The 10307-nt window shown below is 48.2% G+C and overlaps 1 protein-coding gene across 1 annotated transcript; it reads right to left on the reverse strand.

The window, feature by feature from the left end:
- On the reverse strand, window positions 1–7153 carry LOC126522118 (uncharacterized). The gene is made up of 3 exons (XM_050170900.2): window positions 6847–7153; window positions 4648–4889; window positions 1–536 (listed from the first exon to the last, which is right to left on the reverse strand). The coding sequence occupies exons 1-3, from the start codon at window positions 7119–7121 to the stop codon at window positions 58–60; spliced, it is 996 nt and encodes a 331-aa protein (XP_050026857.2). The 5' UTR covers window positions 7122–7153; the 3' UTR covers window positions 1–57.
- Between the last annotated feature and the right edge of the window lie 3154 nt (window positions 7154–10307).

Raw genomic sequence — 10307 nt, forward strand, 5'->3', positions numbered from 1 at the left:
AACGCTCAACAACTGTTACTACAAACGAACAAACAACGCACGCGTCTCGCCGACGCCTCACGGAGTCAGTGCCAGCGAACTCGGCTTTGAATGCATCGTGTTAGTCGGTGCTTCCGCCGCGGGAGACGGCGAAGTTGCCGAATCAGCAACGATGTTGCTGTCCACCACGATCGCCGGCTCGATGGACGACGACGATGGCTGTGGCGGCTGGGCGTGCGGGTAGATGGCGGCCATTTGCGAGAAGTAGGAGCACGGGAACGGCGCCATCATGGGTGCGAACCTCGTGAACGGGAATGACGCGAATCCTACGCTGCCTGGGCTAGATGCTGCTGCTCCGGCCCACAGAGCCAGAGCTGCCGCTTGGGGCTGGAAAGCCGCTACGGCTGCGGCTGCAGCCGCTGCTGCTGCCGCGGCGGTCGTCTGTTCGGTTAGCTGCTGCTGGGACGTGGCAGGTGGCAGCCCGTTGCACTCGGCGTCGGCCGACGATGACGTCACTTCCGCCTCCAGACTTGACTCCTGTTCCGACTTCGAGTGGCCTGAAAGAAGGGCGAGGTGTGAAGAGCAGACGTGAGTGAATGCCAGCAGTTTCAATTTCTGCGGGTGCAATATGGTGCAGCAGCCGCGTAGAACAGTGAATGAACAACCTACTAATAGGGCCTCTACTCAGGTTCAGTCTAGCTATATGTTATACAGTACAGATACGCGTAGTGCTTCGCCTATAGAGGCGCCACTGATGGCCACCTGAAGGTCTTTTCTAAGTACGCTCGGGATGCAGTAGCAGACAACTTATGGCTGAAGTTCGCGGCTGCAATTTCGCCTTTGTTCGGGCGCCCTTACACACACGCACACGCGCGCACGCACACACACACACACGCACACACACGCACACGCACACGCGCGCACGCACACACACACGCACACACACGCACGCACGCACGCACGCACACACACACACACGCACGCGCACGCGCACGCACACACGCACGCACGCACGCACGCACGCACGCACACACGCACGCACGCGCGCACACACGCACACTCGTGTGTGTGTGTGTTTCGCGGTTTTTTTAAGCCTTCGCTAAAGTTAGCCTTGGCGAATACATGCAGAATTGCCGCGCGACTGGCCGCTCGAGGCATTTCGCATGTATTTGCGGGACTCTTTCACGCTCGGAAAACGCTTTTAGTAGCACGTATTGAGCAACAGAACGCTTTATCGGGAGTTTTTCATCTTGCTCTACAATTTTCTCATTGACTCGTTTAATCTAACTATAATATTTGAGAAGTTGATTCATTGAGACTAATTATGTTATTAGAATGCAGAACATAATCTGAGTATCTCCAATCTACGGCAAACAACTTTACTTTGGTTATGTCCAGCTACGTGGAATTTGCATATCTTTAAAGTTTGGCTGAAGTTACGTGGGACACCCTGTACACTTCAATTGGGATGACTGCGCCAACGGCCATTCGTCTGCAGGTTTGAAGTAGAGAAAAGGATTGAAGTGTTACTTGTGAAGCGAAAAACTGTTACTCGTGGATTTGCTCTTATTTTTCAGTAACCCATAGCATACTTGTGTATGCTATGGTCATATGGTCATAAGCGGGCGCGCCAGAGCAAGTAGCCAACTCCTCCGCCGCTTTATTTGAAAGGAATCATTTTGCAAGGTGCTGTTGACAACAAGTAAGAAGACAGAGAGCAAAATATCATATCACAAACGCGCGAGCAGCTCAAAATGGCTGCTGTGCGTCTCCTGCATCTTGCGCCTGGCCACATCATTTTCTGGGACATAGTATAGCGACCCCGGTGGTCGCTATCAATGGACACAAATCTAAATTCGTTTTCTCTCTGTTCAAGAACCTCTCAACACATCCCCTGTTTGCGACGAGAAGTCCCTAGAGCCGCGATTGATCTCCCCCAGTGCGCCAACAGCGTCCGATTCCTATCTGGTCCTCCCCTCCCTTTTTTCACCGCTACGGGAGCAAGTAAAGCACTGCATCACATTCGCCAACCCAGAGTCAGAACACCGACCGCTGAACTGGCGGCGTCGAAAAGCGAGCGCCGACGGGAACAAAGTGCCCTTTGGGAATTCTCCCCCTGACTCCCTCGAGCACTTACTCTAAACGGAAATAAAATAAAGAAAAGGTAGGATTCTGGGGAAGGGGGCCACTAGTTTCCATTCAGCTTCGAGGTGAGGGAGGAATAACAGCTTGGGTGTGGTGGGTGATCGGTGGCCACAAAGCTGGCAGGGGAGAGATTAACCGCGTTTTTTGTCGTCTGCTTCCGATCGCCATGAAATGAGTCGTCTGCGAGGCCGCGGAGCGTGACACCTATCACTCCCGCCACAAGGTGGCGGCAGCCGTAATCACAGTACACGTGTGTCGTGCGCGTGTGCGCGCCGCGCCGTTAGTGGCGCGTGGCGCTTCTCGTGGGCGAGGGGTGAACTAATTGAATTCTCGTTTGCCACTGTCGCCAGATGGAGGGTCGCAGATCTCTCGGAAACTTGACGAGCGTTTATACAGTGAACTGTAGCGGTTTCGTAGAAGTACGTCAACGTCGGGCTGCCATAAACCGCTTATAACGGCACATCGTTGCGTTCTGTGTGCCAGAAACGACGGAAGAAGGCACCTCCCGTGTGGAACATTTGAGGCGCATTCTGTGGATGAAGTTTCGTTGCTCCGTCTAAAGGGCCAGGGAAACTGACCACAGGTGATTATGGGCGGGCTCGCTTCGTTAAACACCGGAGGATGGGCAGAGCTTGTTTTACGAGCTGCTTGCGAGCACAGTGCCCATTCTGCAGTTGATAATGGTTATGACTAGCCGCTGGCAGCTGGGGTGTTAACGTTGCGGCTAATGCTCTACCCGAGCCTCGCGGCTGGTGGTCACTACTCGACCAGTGCGAAGAACGTTGTAGGCGCAGGGAGATGGTTTGCGCAAATAATTTCTATAACTCATTCTTTATATGTGGTGTTAGCCTTCGTTGCTTGCGCTACTGTCTGTAAGTGCGCCTGTATCCTGCCTAATCTCGCTGTTGCTGCCTACAAATGATGTCCTGAGTTCTGGGTCATATTCTTAATTATGTCGTCTTACATAGCATATAAAGGTTAGTTGTCCTCCGGTGTAAAGAATTGTAGAAACGTCATATACTCGCATTTTATTTAGTCTATACTACTCTTGTTTTCTCTAGTATTTACACAGGGGAAGGGGGTTGAGGGAAGAAAGGAAAGGGGGGGGGGGGGGGAGACGGAAGAAGGTCCTATTGGTGTGAATACGTGCGGATGTCCATAACTTCACGCCTATAACCGGTCACTGAGGCCACTCGCCTTCATGAAACGTAGCAGTGCACGCGTCGCTTTGTAAGCCTGGGATGTGCGTCTGGTTGACCTCCATACCTTTCATTCCTTCATTTTCCTCCTCCTCCTCCTCCTCCTCCTCCTCCTCCTCCTCCTCCTCTAGTATTCACGACAATGCCGAAATACCTTATATTTTACTCTCTTTCTGTTTTTCACAATCTGCAAGAGCCCTTGCGGGGTGGTTACTATCAAAAATGGAATGAAGATGACGAACAACTCACAGTATCTACAAAAAAAAAAAAACTATTATTCAAATGTTGGTTGCTTTCGAAAGATTTTCTCTATTTTTGCGTTGAGGAAGCAAAAAGGGCTAAATCGGTGGAAAATACGACCTATAATATGTTTCATATATGCAACTAAATGAAACGTATCTGCGTTTTACATAAACTCGACTAATAATGTCTCATTTTAGGCAACTTTGTACATCGTGCGTGGTGACTATTATAGATGAATGCCTGTTCCAACGGTTTCTGTTACAACACTGTCGTATTGGCGAGGCATTTACTCGGTCCTTCGCACAAACAGAACCACAGCCACAACTGTTCTACTGCCCCAACAGGTTGAAATGACATCTGTGTATAATAAATAAACACAAAGACAAGGACCGCCAATTCAAATGTGGTACACATAATTCGTTGCCATTAATGTTTCTTATACACTGGAACTATTTACGGGCGTAAAACCTACTTCGTGCCCAAAGAGTGTAACGACAACACGGCGCTTACAATAAAGCCGCCAGAGACCGATAAGCAGACCATAACTGGAAAGCTTCGGAAGCTTTAGACGATGGCTTCGGAAGCTGTAGCATTAGACGATGTGCCGATGCGAAAAGAAACGCGTAGTCGACGTTCAAACAATGGTTTTCACAAAAGCCTTATTGGGATGTTGTACTCGCTTTATCTATACGCCAAGTTCGAGAAAATGCGACTTAATACTCTAGTTTAATTGCTTTTGTTTCCAAAACACGAAGGCATTTAACCGTCGAGAAACGAGACCAGGTTCTCCGTTTCACAGTGATCTGCAACGCAAGAAATCCCAAGAAATCAAATGAAATTATGGAATTTAGCTTACTGAAGCGCATGGCGCTCTGATGGGGGGCTTAGCTAAGACTTTATATTAATTGTAATCGCCCGGAGTTATTTCACGTACACTTCAATTACGCGAGTGTTCTTTACATTCCTCTCCCATCGGAATGCATCCTCCACGGTCGGGAAGCGTACCCGCGCCACTCGGTCAGAACGACAATGAGTCCTTGCGGCGAGCAGATTGCAGGAAATGACGGAGACTTTCACGCACCTTTGGGATGCTGTGGCGACGTGCCGTTCGCGCTTCCGTCGTCGGAGCTCCAAGTCGCCGTTCTCCTGTGGGGGGCCCTGGACCTTCCAGCGGGAGAGTCGCCCGGTTTCTTGAGAATGTCCTCGATGGAGTACGACGTGACGCCCTTGCTGCCTCCGCCGGTGCGCCGTCTCGACGGCAACTGCTCGTCCGCCGAGTCTTGGTCGTCGAGGTCGTCCTCCGAGTCAGGCTCGTTCGAGTCGCTGCGCGCACACGAAAGCGAGGACAAAACGTGACACTAAGCGGTGTGTCGTCTCTCGCGATGGATGAAATGATTTTCGTATGAGTGACGCTAAACGTTGTGTCGTCTCTCGCGATGGATGAAATGATCTTCATATGAGTGACGCTAAACATTGTGTCGTCTCTCGCGATGGATGAAATGATCTTCATATGAGGGATGCTAAACGTTGTGTCGTCTCTCGCGATGAATGAAATGCTCTTCATATGAGTCGCTTATGATCACAATAGAAGAAATAATAATTGCTGATTGCTTAACGTCCGGAAACTACACTAGGGCTGTGAGCGAAGGCGTTGGTTGATTGATGACTGACAGCTTGATATACCTGTACAGGAGTGAGTCGATCCCGATGGAGCCAGTGGCTGAAGCTCGTTGTTGTAAAATTCTTTGTCTGCCTTGCTTAACTACAAGCCTCATTAATTTCTCTATTGAACTTTTCGCATGTGCATGTAGGAGGCAGAATTACATTATTTGAAATAATTTTGTTTTTAAAGTTTCTCCACGAGAGAATGCGCCATAGAAGGGTGGGAGTTGTCCTGTAAAGAGTACTCTACCGCATTCATACCGTGCGTTTCGCAGAGCCCACCTACCGTTCGGCGATGCCAGTGAAGTCAGCCAGTTTCGGCTTACAATAAAATGTCCTCGCTTGTTGTTGTCAGAATCAGTTTGGTATATGAAGATTTTAAAAAAAATTATGCGTCGTGCCTCGTTCACCTTTGTGAGATGAGTGCGCTGCATAATATTTTGCCTCGTTTTGGCGGCAGCTGGAGCTGTCGTACTTTTGCCTCGGCTTCACAATTTATGAAGGTGCGACAAAGTCGTGATCGTGAAAGGAATGCATGCTGCCCAAGTAGCTCATATTGTCCAAACCAGAAAGAAAAGACCCTGCTGATTTTCCTTATTCTACAACTACATCCACCATGCTGTTTTTCGTACAACAATTTTGGTTAAGTAATATTCGAGATTCCAGCGCCTCGAACTCATTATCTCGCTTTGTCGACTGCTATTTTTCTAGTTAGCTCACTTTGTAGAGCGGCTGACCTCGTCATGCAGGGTCCGTCGTTCGATTCCCTATCCAATCGCATCCAGTGACTGGCAGTTTTCTTTTTGTGGATGAGCTCCTTTCCTCGCATTATGCTACAAATAGGTCGACGTGACCTTTTCCTCATACGATGTCTACCCGTACCTCGTTGTATTCTGTGAAACTCATTCCATTATAAAGTTTGAAAATTTATCACATAGATAAGAAATGGTTGTAATTGCTGCTTCTGTATTTAGAACATCATATGCTAGCTCTCTATTATGATACGTAATAGAAACGACAAATGAATTTTTGTGGAAGACTTTCGGAAACGTTATTTCAGAATACCGAAAAAAAATTCGTTAGAGTGAGACGGAATTCAAGGCCTCCGAAATCTTTTAGTACTTGGATAGTGAGCTATATTAAAATACAACCCGGACATACAAAGGACAGGATGAACCCTTCACCCTCAACAATTGCTGGCTGAAGCCTGGCTAATACATAGGCATAGGCACTATACCTACACGTACTACATACAGTTCCCAGCGTTGGTTACATCCAGGAAAAAGCATGGTCAAACAGATGCTTTCTCATTCATGACATACAAACATAAGATGTACAAAGACGCGACTGGACTAACTAGCTGAGATTTTTGTTGAAAAGAACCAAAGGACCTGATTACATTTCCGAAAATCATCACAGTAACGCTACCGGCACCCCCTTTTTAATATGGATCTCCCCATGAGGCCTTGTAGCGAACTAAGCTAAGTAGATTGGACTTAGGTTTCAATAAGCTTGTTTTGTGTGTCTTCTAATAGTTTTATACTAGTCGCACACACACGCACAGACACACACATTTATTTCCAGTAACTAAATCTCGCATCCAGTGTCATGTACTTACGGCCTGCTCCGCTGCTTCTTTTGGAAGAGCATTCCTCCAGAGTTATGCGATGTCGAAGGCCGCGTCATGGTCGCACACGAAGAGGCGGCAAACATGGCTGACGAGGTGGAAGGTCGCGCCATCTGGCCAATACCGTTCTGTAGCGGGTGTTGCTGCTGATGCTGTTGTGCCTGCCGGGCCTGCGGATGCTGCTGCTGTTGCTGCTGGGGCAGTGTGGGCAGGCAGGTGGTGACGTGCTGCAGGGCCAAGTAAGGATTGGGGTAGTATGGCCCCATGGCGAGAGGCAGTGGTTCAGCCAGGCCTCCTGTCACGTCCACTGTTCGGTGAACACACAAGGAGAAAGACGTAGACGAGATGTTCAGATCTGACAAGATACGCGTCGCTTTCAAATGATCAGTGTAATCGAGAGTTCAAGGGAACGTTGGCTGATCAGACTGAAATGAAAATAGTAAGGCAATCCACTGACCAACTTAAAACAAACAAAAAAAACTAATTAATTAAATAATTAATTAATTAATTAGTTAGTTAGTTAGTTAGTTAGTTAGTTAGTTAGTTAGTTAGTAAGTAAGCAAACGCGCGGGCATCTTGGAATATTGTACGGATTCTTTGTTTACATTTTCACCGACTTTTGATCAACTTTAATAATGATGATTGATAGTGATTGTGATGATGCTTTGTGTCTGTTGGTGCGGGAGCCAATGTCAATCAATACCCGGTCTTTCAGTTGACGTATTTACTTTTGTCGCCAACGATAGATTTTGGCTCGCAAATCGGGTGGAGAGGCTGGGAGCTCTGACACTCTGTTCTACTTATATGTGGCCTAAGGTGCTATAAATAATAAAGCGTTACTAAAAAAATTGAGATTTAGATGAAAAAAGAAGATAAAGAAGAGACACGTGGATATTCTGGGGCGCCGGTCTTGGTGCAGTCTCAGAGTTCAAAGGTTTCATTTGTAGATCAGCGCACGCCAACGTTCTTACTGAATGAATAGTAAAATTGGTCGCTTGTTTGGGCTTGCTCGATTATTTTATTCATTGAGTTGATATTCTCATGCAGAACAGTGATAGAAAGTGGGAAGATGACATCAGACTTTCTTGTTTGTTTGTTTGTTTGTTTGTTTGTTTGTTTGTTTGTTTCCCGTACTATTAAAGGAAGCGAAAATTTTTATATGCGGCCGTACCGGTCGGCGAGGCTAGCGTCGAGCACTCGGCGGCGCATCGGAGCACCCTGGAAGCCGACGGCGGTGAAGAAGCGAGGCCGTGCTCTGCGCCCAGCGGGTGATCGGGCGGCGGCTGGTGTTGCGGCGGGTGCTGCTGCGGCTGGTGGGGCAGCAGCTGCCGCACGTCCCAGCCGCTGGAGCCGGTATCGTTCTTGTAGCGCAGCATACGACGCATCACCTGCGGATTGGACACCTGCGACAAGGGCGGACAGAAGAGCGCGAACACACGCGTGTGAGCCACGGGTGCTGCTCGATTTAGAGAACCGGTGAAAAAAAAACCTTCTTTCAACCTATATTTTGGACTGGTTGCGATTGGTCTTGTAGCAGGATAAAGGAAGCGTCTGTAAGATAATCGGCGTGGTTGTGGGGTGTTTCCTTATTTACGCATCTCCATTCTCCCCTCACCGTAGGGTAGCCAACCGGATTTTTGACTGGTTAGCATCCCTGCCTCCCTTTTATCTCTCTCTATCTCTCTTTTTACTTCCTTTCTCTCCTTCTTTATCCTTGGGATAAAGAAGTATTCCAACTAAAAAGAGATGTGGTATCTCATTCAAGCACTTGCGTCGTTCTTACTCCGGTGGGTCTGGAATCGGAATGTAAATTGTGTGCCTATTGAAATTTCTACCTGATTGACGCTAGCATGGGCTCGCTGCCCACAATAGTCGGCAACACTGAAGGTCATGAAGCCGAAATTCAATCGCCGCAAATAACGAGATAAAGAGAAGTAATGTCACAGAAATGTAAGCTTGCACATATATCGAGCCCTTAAGCTGACCTAAAGTCGCCCAGTAGACATGAAATCGTATTGATATATGATGACGATTGTTATTATTATTTGGTGGTGGTGATAACGGTGGCGGTTCTGATGCTCGTCGTCGAAATCTGCGTCTTCTATTAGGTAATGTCCAAAACATGGCGGCCATGGTTTCTACGCCTGTAGACCGCAAGAGCACAGCCTTCGAGTTCTGCTTTCTTCACTCCGAGGAGGCGGTCGCTGGGCCTAGGGTCTGGATGCCCATCTATGCCACTTCTGTAGAACTCTAAGATTAACTGAATGTTGATTAATGTTCGTTCGCAAGTGTAGAAGGACGGAAGTGTTGAGGTTGAGCACTCGCTTCTAACCTTGGGCTTGCTCCCTCCGATGGAGCCCGGCTTGATGGAGCCGGTCTCGTAGAAGCGCGTCAGTATCTTCGACACGCAGCCGTGCGACACGAGCAGCTGCCGCGAGATGTCGCATGGCCTGACGCCCATCAGCGCCAGCTCGACGATGCGGCGCCGAATGTAGTCCGGCAACGGCCGCCCGTTCACGAACACGCCGCCCAGCTGGTTGATGCCTGCCTGGCCTGCAGCAGAACATAATCATGCAAGACAATTAATTAAGTTGGCTTTCTCTTTTGACGTGTTTCAGTCATCGTGGCGTAGACAGTTACGTTGCTGTTTGCGCCGGAAAGACGCCATATTAAGTCGTGTTCTAATTCTCGCGTGCACGGTGAGGAAAACAGCTTATAGGAGACAGCACGGAAGTCTGTAATGATGCAGGCTATACTTCGCTGTCTAGTGAGCAGACGAAATGAACGAGTGATGCAATAGGAAGCTTCGAGTTTGGAAGAAGTAAATATACAGACTTACAATCGCGTCGAAGGCTCGTTGACATACATATAAGTGAAACGTTAAGTAAGAGGAGCCTATATAGGGGCAAACACAGGTTTAGGAAAGCGTTGAACGCGAGTCGTGAAATCGCAGTGGTCCGTAACCAGATTTTTTTAGCGACTTACGACAAAGATTAGGCAGCAGGACAGCCTAAACCACAACGCGGTAGAACTAAGTGATTTCTCTTATTTCTACGGGATTACAAAAAAAAAAAAAATACTGGAAATGACATTCTGGTGCTGCTTTGGGTCAGAACTTCGACGTCAACTATCATGTTTCAATATGCAAAGCAGCTTTCTCAGACTTAAAGCAGGCAGCTTTGTTTGCTGAAATGAATTGGCATACACACTGAGCGCACAAGTCTGTGGTGGCTCGTGCCTGCGCCTGAAATTTATAGAACGCAACGTGTTAAACAGCGCAACAACTTATCTGAGCCATGTTCGACTGCGCCTTGCAGAAGAACCTCGCGAAACTGGTGGAAGGATTTTGCCTTTGAATTCAATATGACCTTTTCTCTTTGCATCTCCACGGTACAAGACAGGCTTCGCCGAGCGTCGTCGGATGCGTAAAGATAGAGACGGAGTCAGTACGC

The sequence above is a fragment of the Dermacentor andersoni genome, chromosome 6 (assembly GCF_023375885.2).
Source record: "Dermacentor andersoni chromosome 6, qqDerAnde1_hic_scaffold, whole genome shotgun sequence".
Lineage (NCBI taxonomy): Eukaryota > Metazoa > Arthropoda > Arachnida > Ixodida > Ixodidae > Dermacentor > Dermacentor andersoni.

What these genes read in the sequence shown, in the direction of transcription:
- LOC126522118 (XM_050170900.2), bottom strand. Translation starts at nt 7,121, where the DNA reads ATGGGGCCATACTACCCCAATCCTTACTTGGCCCTGCAGCACGTCACC. An exon ending in AAGAAGCAGCGGAGCAGGCC is followed by an intron (nt 4,890 to 6,846) that starts GTAAGTACATGA and finishes GTGTGCGCGCAG; the next exon opens with CGACTCGAACGAGCCTGACT. An exon ending in GTCGCCACAGCATCCCAAAG is followed by an intron (nt 537 to 4,647) that starts GTGCGTGAAAGT and finishes CCCTTCTTTCAG; the next exon opens with GCCACTCGAAGTCGGAACAG.